General features: G+C 42.7%; 2 protein-coding genes across 11 annotated transcripts in view; both read right to left on the bottom strand.

Annotated features, from left to right (window-relative positions):
* The window catches only part of grb10b (growth factor receptor-bound protein 10b), a 61,841-nt gene extending 59,310 nt beyond the window's left edge, over nt 1-2,531 (bottom strand). Inside the window, exon 1 of one of the 3 annotated variants that reach the window (XM_020091405.2) lies at nt 2,329-2,531. The gene's annotated coding sequence lies outside the window, so the exon portion shown is untranslated. The remainder of the gene's footprint in view (nt 1-2,328) is intronic. The other 2 variants (XM_020091404.2, XM_020091406.2) reach the window with 2 other exon arrangements.
* A 4,608-nt stretch (nt 2,532-7,139) lies between these two features.
* cobl (cordon-bleu WH2 repeat protein) overlaps nt 7,140-13,911 on the bottom strand; it is a 52,633-nt gene continuing 45,861 nt past the window's right edge. For all 8 annotated transcript variants that reach the window (XM_069537335.1, XM_069537341.1, XM_069537339.1 and 5 more), the window contains 6 exons: nt 13,613-13,804; nt 11,848-13,439; nt 11,495-11,722; nt 11,249-11,365; nt 9,760-10,071; nt 7,140-9,111 (listed from right to left, as the gene is read on the bottom strand). In XM_069537335.1, the coding sequence (XP_069393436.1) occupies nt 9,034-9,111; nt 9,760-10,071; nt 11,249-11,365; nt 11,495-11,722; nt 11,848-13,439; nt 13,613-13,804 (2,519 nt within the window). In that variant the 3' untranslated portion in view covers nt 7,140-9,033. The remainder of the gene's footprint in view (nt 9,112-9,759; nt 10,072-11,248; nt 11,366-11,494; nt 11,723-11,847; nt 13,440-13,612; nt 13,805-13,911) is intronic.

Genomic DNA, 13,911 nt, shown 5'->3' with positions numbered 1-13,911 from the left:
TACTTGTACATCAAGAGAAGAGCACAAGATGACAATGAAGCTCAAGCTTTGGTTATGCAAAACATCTTTGGGGTGATCGCTGCCAAGCATACAGTATTTCTATCAAAAAGTGGTGGAGAATGAGTATCAGAACAAAATGCATTTTGGGAGTTTGAAGATTAAAAAAAAAGACAAAGCACACACGTCTGTCTCAGAGCGGGCTGAGTATAGCTTATTGTAAGTATAATTATGTGCAATATGTGCAGTCAGCAGTCTTTTGGCAGCCTGCAGTCTTGCAGGGTTCATGCCCTGTCATGCCTATGCTTACTGAGCATGGACTTGAAATAGCAGGACTGGTGCTGAGGGGGTGAAAGAAACCACAGCTCCAGCGGTTGCCATGTACACAGAGATGTGACCACAACATAATTAAATAAAAGAAAGCAGGAAATAATGGGCAAGGAAAGAGAAATCCTCTTTGGTTGTGAATGGTAGGGTGTAAAAAAATACTACATGCTTGAGAAGGACCGACTGTAGCATGTTTCAGACGGTACGTAGCAGCAGGCCACGTGATCGCGCTACTTCACATTCAACCACACTTGTTGACATGCTGAGAAGCATGCATGTGTAAAGTGCTCCACTGTCGGTTACCAAGTTGAGTGAAATATCAGTGGTTTGCCAGATTGTGTGTTTCACTACAATTGACTCCAGTGGAGTAGCTGACTGTAGTTTTGTTACCTTAATTCAGAGAGGTATACTGAGATTTCATTTTAAACTAATATGTTTAACAATGCAGGACTTGAATCCAATAATCATTTAAGGTTAGGGTAATCACTCATAATCACCACACACAATATTAATTAATGCCTACAACTTGGTTTTATCAAGTATTTCCTTGACCACCCAGGCCCCGCCCATGGAAACAGAAGCTCAGCAGCTCTGCAAGAGCAGCTGTCAAACGTATTTTCAGTGGCAACAAATGTACACTGACAAAACAGATTTGTACAGACTCAATACAAAAATCGGACATGTGCGTTTCCTCCTTCCAGTCATTTCCAGCGAGAGCCCAGCTCTGCATTCAAATGCACGAGGGCCAAACACAGATAGTTCCCACTGTCATAAATTTGTGTGGTTATGCAACTTTGTGCCGAAACCACATGCAGCCAATAAAGAAATTGATTTGGACAAGTGCCCAGAATGACAGGGCACATTAGACCATATATGAGGAGTTGCTTTGTTAAGACGTTTGCACATTAAGTTAGATTAGATAATGATCGGGCTGCCTCGCCCGCACTTTGTCTATTAATATTAAACACAGTTTCTCAAACTGGCCCATTGTATTACTGAGGCAACACGCCACATCACTGACTTGATATAAGCTGGAGTGGCCTTTTGAACAATTTAACGATACAGCAGCGTATTGAAGTGGTGCATCTGCAGTTACATGTGCAGTAGAGCTGGATTTAGTGAAGGCTCGGAGATGAAAGCCTGGGCCACATTTGATAAGACTTCCCAACACACTTTGCTCTCACAGCCTGTTCACTCAGTGCAGACCTGCTTAACAAGTGCACCGGTAACATTTACACCACAGTCATCTGGCCTCCCTCTTATTGTGCTGTGTTGCCTGTGGCTCAGCTCAATTCAACAATTGCTCACTTTATTGGGGACCCCCCTAGAACCCACCAAAGGATCCCCCCACCTCTCTGCAGTGGTGGCTCCATGAGTGTCCCTGGGAAAACGCCTCGCTCTCTACCCCCACCCCCAAAGCAAACGCAGCCAAAGGGATAAGACGATAAGGAGAGACTGGCGAAACTCTAACAGAATTGAGTTGGGGGGGGGGGGGGGGGTCTTACTGGATGGAAAGTGGGCTGTGGGCCACTGTAGAACTGCTGTTGCGCAACCGTAAACAAGGCAGGTTGTTGGAGGGGCTCGACTGAGTGATTGGAAAAGGGGCAGGGGAGAAGGAAGGCTGGGGGTGTCTCCGTGCGGAAGCTTCCCACCTACAGTGAAGTCAGTGTGGACTGATCCAACAGTTCGACCCGATGAACAAACTTGTTTTCAAAGTTCAATGAGTGGCAGCGAGGAGGAGTAAGAGGAGGAGGAGGAGGCATGGAGCCAGGTCCCGCTACGGCGCTTACGTTACGCGCAGGGCGAACATGGGCTCCGACCCGCAGAAAACGCAGCGCGTCATCGCCGTCCGCACATTATGACAACTTTGATTTCACGCGTTCTCACTCTGCGTGGACTTCTCTCATTTACACACACACACACACACACACCAAGTCAATTTTGCATCCAGCCAGGAAGGAAGGAGCCGGAGAAGCGCTCCTTCATCCGGTAACACACACTCACCTCACAGCCCGATCAAGCCGAGGCAGGCGGGCCGGTGTTCGGTGAAGCTCGGGGACTCGGAGCGGGGCAGAGTGGAGGTGAACTCGGCGGCGGTGGATCAGCCCACGGTGGTCAACATTCCCGGAGCGGACAGAGGCGCAGAGAGGAGGAGGAGGAGGAGGAGCAGGAGGAAACAGTGGCTGCGAAGACTGCAGGCTGCTCATCTCATGCGGCCGGGGAGGACACACACTCACACACACACTCACACTTGCACACACGCGCACGCTCACAAACAACCCCTCCCCTTTCTGCTAGGCCACGCCCATTCGCGAGGGGTGATTAATGCGGCGTTCACGTCCTGTATGGAACGAGGGCGTGTTCTCAGGAGTCCGCTTTTATTTGTGTAGAGCTGCATCACTGGGATTTAAAGTTGTGTGTTTGCTGTGTAAAACACACAAACACACGCACACAGAGTGTGTATTAATAAGTTTTCATATACAATGTTTCTTTAATATTATCATCATTGTTATTATTACTAGCAATAACAGCTTGTATGCACTATAAGGGTGTCTGGTGTGTGTGTGTGTGTGTGTGTGTGTGTGTGTGTGTGTGTGTGTGTGTGTGTGTGTGTGTGTGTGTGTGTGTGTGTGTGTGTGTGTTATCCAGTCCTCCAATTATTTTACAGATCTAAAAATAATTTAGATTTATACAGTAGCTTGCATTTGCCTGAAACTCCTTAATCTTAATCTGCTCTGATCTCACAATAAATATAAACTTTTAAAGTGATTCATGTCGCACTTCAGTTGTCACACAGAGACAGGCCACTAATTTAACGTAAATATTAAACCATTGGAACATGAATGTAAAGGACAGCCTGCATGTGAAAGTCAAATGTGAAATATTATTGTTCCTATTGAAATCAAAGTTTTCAACTTATGTCCACACCTACATGCCGCTGATTATTCCTGAGTTGAACACTTAGTTGGTTATGATATATTCAGCAGGGAGACTGTGGCTCAGGAGACAGAGGGACGACCACTCACCAGAAGATCATTGGTTTGATATCCGGCCTCTCCAGTCTGCATCTGAGTGCAAAAGTGCAATATAAATACAGACCATTTACCATAACATTCATCAGTGGGTATGTTAATTCATTACATTTGTCACTGGATTAATGTGGAGCCTCTGTGTAATTCAACAAACATTGAAAGTACTTATTTCTGGATTTTAAAAAAACATTAGTGGACTAGACAACTGGTTTGCTGCCTCTAAAAATCCATGTCACATGACACTGTTGGACCAATCAGTGTACAGGCTATAACAACAGCTGGAAGTTGATTTATATTTCAATACTTTCATTCAGGATGGTCACAATATAGTCACACTGGTGACACCTGAAGGAAACTGTCCCCACATCATGAACCCTAGAGTCAACTTTTAATTTAAAGCTCTGCTCTGACAGGCACCGTCAGGAGGACCGACACTGGGAGCTGTGAGGTTTTATATTACACAACTGGGGGTCAAATCTCATTGCACCAGAGTTGCCTTGCTGCCAAGGTTGTGTTTTTATTCCTCTGAGCCTTGTGAGTGTATTGCATAAGACCTTCGGATGTTTATGTGACTAAGAGCAACATCATGACGCGTACGTTCAGCTCGTGCGTTATTGAGTTCAGTCCGTCAGCTAGTTTACAGCTTATAAATGTTGGTAGAACATTTACAGTAGGAGGAGTGACAGCCCCACAGCTCTGTCTGATAGACACCAGGGAAAACACAGCACCCAGGTCATTTTCCATACAGCCTGGGATATGTACCTACACCAGGGAGGTTATGTTTTCACCCCTGTTCATTTGTTTGTTAGCAAGATGAAAATAAAACACCTTAACAGATTTCTATGAAACTTAGAGGACGGATGCAGTATGGGTCAAGGAAAAGCTCATTCAATTTTGGTGCAGATTCGGCAGATTTTTCTTTAACACTGCAAGATATAGTGTTTTTCATCATTCCTCAGAGAATAATTCATGAATCACATGTTTAGGGGGGCCGGCATTGATGAGGGAAATGTGAAGTGAATTTATATTTCAGGCTGTTGGGCCTTGGAGGAGGTAGGAACTCCACTGAGTGTCGTTCTAGTTCTGACTTGGACTATCTGAAGTGATGGGAACACATTATGGGAGTCTGAAGTGCAAAAGGTCATCAGTACGGAGCAGTGTCTGTTTGTGTGGGTGTGACAACAGGGGGCTCACACACTCAAAGAGGCAGACACAGTGCAGCCGTTGCAACACATACACACTTACAAACAAATGCACACACACATCACGTCACTGATATTTGGTGTGCCACCCTGCAACAAAGCATTCTTCTTATATGAGACACATTATGTAGATTTCACCTCATCAGACATACAGCATCACACAGGTCTTTTGTTGGAATTGATTGATCAGATACATGGTAGACGACGTCGCATCAGAAAACAAAGTCAACATGAACCCCCGCTGACGGTGTGTGTCACTGCTTCCATCACTCAGAAGTCGGGGCAGTCAGGACTAACAAAGCTGTGTAATATCAGCTGAGGATCTGGGTGAATGGCTTTCAATGGGCCGTCTCACAGGAACATGCACAAAAGTTTTTAATAAATGCTGCAGCAGAAAGAACGCTACCTTTCCTGCTGAAAACATATCCTGTAAAATGTTATTGATCCTCACCATATCTTACATATATGCAGCGTTCGATGTGATCTGAATGATGCGATTACATCATCTTAAATTTTAACACTGGTGTGTAACACTCCCTGCCTCGGGCCTTCATTTTGAAACTGTTATGGCAACAAATAACAAATCAACCAATAATGTCGGAGAAGCCGAAACCAAAGTCAGACTTAACTGGATTTATTTCTGTTGTGTTATGTGGTGGGATCTTCTGGTAATTCACATTTGGAGGTTTGGAACCAAACGCAAGCTCTAACACACAAAAATATCACCGTGCCACCCACACCCGCACAGAGAGAGACATCCACCCACCCATACACACCCTTCAGAGATTTGTGCAGCAGATTAGAAAAGCTGGAGACGGAGCATGAATTCTGACCCAAAAAGAGCCTGTGGTCCGTGCAGGAATGTAACAACTCTTTCTGGCCAAAACTACTCTCTGACTCACAAAGCATCCAGAATTCAGACCCCTTCACTTTGTACATTTTATGATGGTGGAGAGCCTCATTTTCATCCATCCCTCTTTCCCACAGCCCTGACCTGAACAACATCTCCACAGTCCAATGCTGCCACTTCCATGCTTCACCGTTGGGATGGTGTTGGGCAGTTGATGACTGGTGCCTGGTTTGCTCAGGGCATGACACTTAGGGTTGAGGCCTAAAAGTTCAATATTGGATTCATCCGTCTAGGGAATCATGTTTCTTAAAGTTAAGTCCCTTATTTTTTTAGGGCAATAACTTTCATGCATCTTTTAGTAGAATTTTTCCATCTTGCCACTTTGCCAAAAAGCCCAGATGAGAGGAGTTCAGCCAGAGTGGCCATCAGGTTCAGTCAGGCCCATTTGAGCACAGGTAACTATGGAACTCAGTGAAGCACATACCTCAAACAAGGGCCAACTTTCTCCTTAGTTTCAATCAAGCTGCACCAAATCACATACACTCATTGATACCAGTTACCCTACCCTCATAAGAAACCATTAGTTAGTGGAGATACTGAAACTCAGTACAAATGTTGAAAAACATCTCAAAGAAAGTGATAATCGGTTCCTGGATCTGCCCCCGATCCAGATCAGGAACATTTAATGGGTTCTTCCCTGGCCCATACCGCATCCTTTCACCAAGTTTTGTGGAAATCTGCTAAGTTGTTTTTGTGAAATCTTGCTTACAAACGGACAGTGAAAAAACAACCTCCTTGGTGGGGAGGTAATCACGGAGTCCACTGTGGCTCTTGGGAACATTCAATGCAGCAGAAATGTTTTTGTAGCGTTCCCCAGATCTGTGCCTCAACATAACTCTGTCTCTGAGTTCTGCACAGTTTCTTCAGTCATGGCTTGACTTTTGCTCTGACAACTGTGAGACCTTATACAGAGAGACGTGTTTATCACAGGAGGACACTGATCTTTTTTTTTTTTTTTTAGAAAGAACTGTGTTAAATGTCACCAAGAAGGGTCTGAATACTTTCAGTTTCTAAAATTCTGTTGTTTGCCTTGTCATTGTGGCATATTCACTGTAGGATGAAGAGGGAAATAATAAATGCAACAACTTTAGCATTTTGCAACGAGGAAAAAGTCAAGGTGTAGGGAATACTTTCTGAATGCACCACATGCCCCTGAGAAAGAGTGTTTTTTAATAATGGATGACAGGATGGAGAGTGTACCATTATATGAAACTTCAATTTTGCGCAGTCATGCAAGAAAATTATATCATTCAAAATTAATAGGCACAGTTAAACCAGCGTCTTTAACTTGTTTACAGCAGATTGAATATCATACATCCAAGATTTATTCACCATGTATTCACAATTCCACTGTTCATTTCCATGTGATTTTGATATTTGTTTCTCGTGGATATAAGGCAGGGTTGCACAATGACTGGTGTTTCAGGAATCAGGAATCCAAGTTAAAGGTTCACGATATGCAACGGTCATTTCATGTGACCACATAGTGATGAGTCAGGCCGATGATCTGCTGCCCGGAATAGTAGCTCATCTGTGTTGTGGCAAGAGGGAGAGACAGAGGTAACAATATATTTCTTAAGGATGACCACAGTCTGCAGAGTCACAGTGCTGGGAGTGGCACATCAGAGTGATGCTGTCCAGTGCAACGTTCATATGACCGTAAGTGAGGAGGGAAAATAACACTTTTTAATTCATTTCGTAATTTCAACGAAAAGAAGACATTACAAAAACTGTTAGCAGCAAGTCCATGTTGTCTTGATTACAAAATTATTTATTGAATCAAAAATTAGGTAGACAAAAATAACGTGTGCAGCCTTCTGAAAAAAAACAAAAAACAAATGTGCAATTACAACTCAAAAAGCAATAGCTTATAAAATGTTTGTGCTATCGTGGCTCTCTATCAAAGATTTTAAACAAATCTATCACAACGATCATCCATCTTTAAAGTTTACAAATATACAATGCTACAATGTGCTGTAGGCTATTGTGTGTAGATGAAACCATCTAGTGGAAATTAAACAACTCTTTCTAGTAAGAGAAAGAAAAAAGCATCAAAAAGCTCTCATGGTTTTCACTCTCAAGATAAAACATAAAACAGTAAAGAAAGGTTTTTTTAAAGTTGAAACAGCATAAATTAAAATAAATCTTACATAGATAATTTCAGCTTCCTTTACTGAGCAGCAAAAAGCGTTTACACCTGAACACGGACGCTCTAGGTTTTTCTACATTCTAAAGATTCAGCGTGAACATCCGACTTTATCCACAACTATACCATTTAATGGTAATGGTGCACTCTCCCTCTATGAGACACAGTGACTCCACACTGTAAACTTCCTACAGAGGACCAGAATGAAATGCACTAACATTTGCCTAAACAAGGCCATAGATAACATCTGCTTATCTACAACTTCTTTTTTTGCATTATATAGCCTTTACACATTGGTGGTGACTGGTTGATTAATCGGAAAAAAACAAAAACAAATCTCTTTGCTCATTGTGGCATCCACCAACGACATACTTCAAAAACTGTGCTTCAAAACTATCAAAAGCCTCATCTAAGTAAGTAATATATCAAAAATGAAGAAGGCATGGTCAATCATATTGCACTGATACAAATATATGTATCTGCAGGGTACAGACCATGTTAGACAATGTTTTTAAATCATAAACAGCAGCAAGTGACAGTTAGAAGCTGAAACAGGAGCATAATGAACTAGTCAGCCCTCATCGTACTCCTCAGAGCCAAGAACTGTAAAAGTTGGCATCATAGACCAAATCGGAGTAAAATAATATGCATGTAATATATGGATCTATCCGTTATATTCACAAGTGTCCTTAAGATTTCATTAGTCTTATTTTTTTGAACAAATATTAAGTAGTCCAAGCGTGGAAACATCATCAGATCCAACTTATTGCACCCTTCAAGGATTTTTCTTTTACAGCAAACATAATATACATAACACTGAGCAACAGTTTAAGGCATCCACAACTTACTGTGGTAAAAGCAAATAAAATAAAATAAAAATATCTGAAAATAGCATCAACAACTTAAATGTGCTTACATTGGCACACGTTTTGTACAACGTTCCAGTTCAAACTACTGAATTCAAGTACAGATGGCAAGATATGTGTAGGAACAACACTATGATATGTGGATGAACACAAGCATCCTCCAGCGAGCTGTTGTTAGAAGCTGAGAAAAAGAATATTATGGATAACCTTGACAGCAAACCTTTCACCTATACCACATCTTTATCAGACAGATGTTACAGGTGTTTGGCGACTAACAGAGTAGTATTCCCCTTACAGGAGGAAATGAAGTGGATGAAAGAAGAGATAATAACTCTTACTGCTTCAAAGCTCCTTTAAAGGCATAAGACCCAAGACTGGTGGTGAGAGATGTAAGGTTCAAATAATAATAATAATAACATTCACTCAAAATATGACTCAATCCAGTTTTCCAAATGTCTGTTGCAAAAGCACAAAGTGAAAAAAAAGCAAAATCCAAAAATGAAATTTGATAAATGATTCCTCGTTGCGGTGGCGTGGGCTTCCCCTCTCATTGCTATGGGAGGGCTGCGGAGGTTGCTTGGATCGTTCCCAGTCTCCCATTCACATGGATGGTGTTTTTGGGCACAGCCACCTTTTAAAAAGAGACACAACACGTCATGCTTGTGTTTCTCCACTTGGGTGATGACAGGAATAATGGTTTGTTGCATGCTGGGAAGAAATTCAGGTCTGGGATTTTTGGGACGTCACAAGGAAACAAAATGCTTTTAGTTTATTTTGTACTTCACAACATTTTTTTCAAACATTATCTCTAATAGTCTGAACTTTATCTTCATTAAAGTGTTTATACAGCTGTGCAGTCAGACTGTCAGATGAATCTTTCTATGTGTTATGATCTGTAATTCATTTCCAGTTTCCTGGCTGCTGCAGTGAACAAGAGCTTTCATCTGCCAATGATGTCTTCAGTCCAAAAAGACAAGACGAAAGAAACCAGAGGAAAGATGTGAGAACAAAGAGATTTGTTTTTCTGTTGCTGTCTGTCTGGCCTCTATCTGTTCTCTGTTCTGTCTCTGCCTATTTTCACTCCTGTCTCTCTTTTTGTGCCCTCCCTCTCCTCTTTGATAGGAGTCTCTCTGGGTGGAGCTATGGCGTCCTGTGCACCAAAACTCAAGAAAATACAAAGAACAATATCCATTTCATGCTGAGCTGATGCAAAATTTGAATGTCCAGTGGAAGATGAGTAAAAAGTGTGAAGTGTTGCTGTATTTTTCTTTATTCCTACCTTTTTTAGCCTCTCTGCAGCAGATCCAGAGCGAATGGCCTGCAGCATTGCCTCCCTGGTCGTGGCAGGGTCCATAGGGGTGTTACTGCTTGGATTTGCCACAGCGCTCAGCTTACCCTGGGGCAAGACAGGCGGAGGAGGAGGGGGTGCAACCATGAGCGCAGGTGGTGGTGGTGGTGGCAAGGAGAAGACAGGGGGTGAAGGGGAAGTCAAAGAGGGAGGAGAGGGAGAAGAGGGAGGGTCTATTCCTCTCTCCTTCACAGAGACCAGCTTCCTGAAGTTGTCGAGTTCATCTGCAGCCTCAGATTTTGTCTGCAAAACACAAACGTGTGAGACAACGGTAACTCTAGACACATAAACATGGGCAGGAAGCCCTCCGCTCTGATATCTATCTATCTATCTATCTATCTATCTATCTAATGTATGCATCTATCTATCTATCTATCTACCATGTAAATCAACCTTTGGAAAAATGATTGTTCATGATCATCTTCATGATGCTCATGGCTTAAAACAATCATTTTTGTGTTGCGCATTGTGTCACACAGATTCACGTTTATATTATTTTATTCATTCTTGTAAGGCCATTCAACATGAGTGTTTAGTTTCATTTATATATTTTTTAGAAGCACAACATTTTCAGGACTGATTTAGTCATGCAGCATTCCAGAGATTCCAGTTCTGGTAAAAGGAACCTCCAGAATAGAACCGCAGATGTGTCAGTGACAGCGACACGTTGCTTGCCGCTTTCATTCCACATGGGTCCTTACATGACTGCAAGCCATAACTCACAGTCCACACACAGGGACAGAAATAGACTCCCATGCTTGAGTAGCTTGGTTCATGCGTGGTGTTTTGAACTGCTAATGAGCTAACAACAAACAAATCCAGGTGAGAGAAACATTAAGCTTTTACTTCATACTTATGCCATGCAATTCCAATAAGTACATACACTCTCTGTTGGCATTCTGACATTTGCTAATGAATAATTAAGGCAAAGTAAAATTGAGACTGATAGGACGGAATGTTGAAAGTTATTCAGAAATCTGGTCTAGAGGAAAAGCTACAGGAACAATAAAACTATTATGTATTTATCCTGAGGGGACCATGAATCTTTTCACCAAGTTTTGTAGGAGATGATGAAATGCTATTAACATATAAACAACAGATTTACTATGTGACGCTGGAGGAAAAGTCAGGGGGGTCACCAAAGGGATTCGATTTTATCCTCAGGGGAATAGGAATGGCTACACAAAATCCCATGACAATTTATTTGATACTTGAGTTATTAGAGTCTGGAGAAAAGTGATGTAGCCAATGAAAAACCGATGCTGCCGTCCCATAGAGCCCCAGAGCTTGCTTGGCTAAAAAGAAAAGTAATGTTGATGTGTTAAAGATGTAATTTAAGAATTACAGTGAAGGAGCCATTCAACCAGATATTGATGGACAGTGCGGGGATATTTAACTAACAGCTATAAGAGTATTTCACCTTCCTCAGCCTGCCGGAGGGGCTTTGGGCTCTAATAGCGGCCAGAAGAGCGGACCTCTCATTCTCCTCCTCAACATAAGATCCTTTGTTTGTGCAGCTGGATGCAGAGTTGGATATCTAATAACGAAAGAAAAACAGTCACACAATTCAGAATATAGTGCATTTCCATCCCAGCTAGTGAGGAAAGCGTTCTCTTCCAACTCATTCTCATCCATCTATCCACACACTGTGCTACACTCATCCTACCTTCTTGAGCCTGTCCCTGCCTCCCCCTGTCTGGATTGCCTCCATCAGGCTGCTGTGCACAGACGTCTCCCTCTCCACAGATCTGCTGATCACTGGTCTGAACTTTTTAACTGGTCCAAACAGCGTCACCGGCTGTGGTGCATCGACACTGTCTGACACTGTGACAGAAGGCTGCGGTCTCGCGTCATGCATTAGATGGGGGGCTGCCTTGGTCATGTCTTTAGTGCTCTGCAGACAAGATGTGGAGAATTAAGTACTCTGTAAAATATGGTATTTTATTGTTAAAACTATTCAGATTATTTATATTTCAAGAGACCCATAACATGCATTTCAATAATCCAGGGTTTTCTTACACTTGGGATACTGGTCTTGGCGGCTGTGGGTGGTTTGGCAGATGAGTGCGGAGGACTGCTTTGTGCAAGGCTGGGGCTTCTTGGCTGAATGCGTTTAATATCGTCTCTGTCATTGTTGGTGGTCACGTTTATTTGGGTGGGGCCACTAGACTGAATGTGCTGATTCTTGGCCGTTTCTCTTTCCAGCGTGTTAGAGCTTCCTTTGGTGGGTCCAACGCAACTTCCAAATCCTCCCCTGTCTGGCCTCACTTCTCCAAAATCTCTCTGGCTCCCTGACACATACTCTGGGAAGCTCATAGACCTCTTGGGACCAGAAGGGTTAGGTTTAGAAGCAGAGTCGTTCTCCTTATTCTCTGACAAAGATGACTGGGAGGACTGGTGTGGATTCACTTGTATGGAGCGACCGAATCTCTGGAAGCCGACAGCCTGTGCTTTCACAGAGGATTCAGGGATGTTGGGAATGGAGTTAGGTTTAGCTGAGGTCTTTGGGGTGTATTTATTGATGGCAGATGCCACATAATGACTTGAAGTTCGCCTGGATGGTTTGAGGAATAACAGGTCTCTTCTCGGGTCTGGAAGGAGTGGAGCAGGAAGGACAGGTTTATTACTTGGCTGCTGAATGTTTTTGGACACTGAAATCTTGTTCTCCATCTCTACCTCCTTAGCAACGTGGATGTCTTTCACTGGTTTTTTAACTTCTTCTTTGACCATCTCTTTAGGCTGGAGTTTCTCTGCAGGTTTATATGGTATACTTTTTGTTCTTTGCAGGTGCTCAGTGTTACTGGTCTTCCATGTACTGTCTGAAATCGACAATGGAGTGTTGTCCTTAGCTTTATTAATCTGACCTTTGTTTTGGGACACAGGACTTTCTTGTCTCTCATTTGAGCTCCAAAAAGCTTTGGCTTTTCCAAGAAGAGGAGATTCAGGAATTGAGGCATTGATCCCTGACTCAGACGAACCACCAACTTTGCTCAGGGAAATACCCATTTTCATCATGTTTCCTTGATCGTCAATCTTAATGGGGCCTGCAATTGATGTGTCAGCTGAATTTCCTGTAGCGGAATGCATGACGGAAGGTTTTGGAGGGACCACAGTGAAAGTTTTCATGCCGAAGCGCGATGTGACGTTGCGAGTGATTTTACCCTGTGAACTGCTAGAGCTGGAGTTATTTGGAAAAACTCTGTGCATCTGTTCAACTCTTTCTGTCGACGCTGATCTCTGACTGGATGGTGGTTGAACAGGTTTCTTCTCTTGAAAAGACTGAGCGTTGCTTTTGACAGGATCAGGTTTGATATCTGTGCTCTTGCTTGGTTTCTGCACCTCGACATCAGATTTGACCGCTGATGTTGTTCTTTGTTTATCCTCTTTCGCACTGTAGGCATTGGCGATAGTTGCGTCTTTAATTTTCATCTCTATTATCTTCTGATTGTGTGTATCACCTAAAGACTTGCTCTCAGCTGCCTTCCTGTGCTGCTTGGGTTGACATGTCTGCTTAGTATTTGCACTGCTGCTTTTATTACTTTCAGCAGCTGTGCAAGCATTGTTGTTTTTGTTCTGTGGCTCTGTACTGGATTGTTGACATAAACCTAAACCTGTGATAAGATAGGGACAGAAAAAGAAAAAAAATCACGACAGGTTTTCAATTGTATTGCATTGACATATTTGAACAATAACACAAAGCATAAATGACTGGACTCTAAAGGCACTAAATTCCAACAAAAAAGCACAAAATATTCAGTTTCTGTTGTTCGACAGTTTTTCCTACCTTTGCTGCTAGATGACTTTGTCCTGGTGAGGGACTTTGCCTCATTTTCCGCAATTTCACGTTCGTATTCCTCCAGGACTTCATCTATGGCTGTGACTGGCACATCCATGTCCACTACAGACACTGGCACATCATTGCTGTCCAAAGACATGGTATAGGGAGTCTCTTTCACTGAGACAATATCTATTTGTTCTGGAAAAGGGGTGCAGAAGCAAGTGTGAACACATAATACTTTGATATTTGGGGCACATTTTGATTTTGATTGGAGACAACCATGGTTATTACCAACAGTTGCTTTG

The sequence above is a fragment of the Paralichthys olivaceus genome, chromosome 13 (genome assembly GCF_024713975.1).
Source record: "Paralichthys olivaceus isolate ysfri-2021 chromosome 13, ASM2471397v2, whole genome shotgun sequence".
NCBI classification, from domain to species: Eukaryota; Metazoa; Chordata; class Actinopteri; order Pleuronectiformes; family Paralichthyidae; genus Paralichthys; species Paralichthys olivaceus.
The sequence above is the reverse complement of the archived record's forward strand: the minus strand, read 5'-3'. Positions and strand labels throughout refer to the sequence as shown.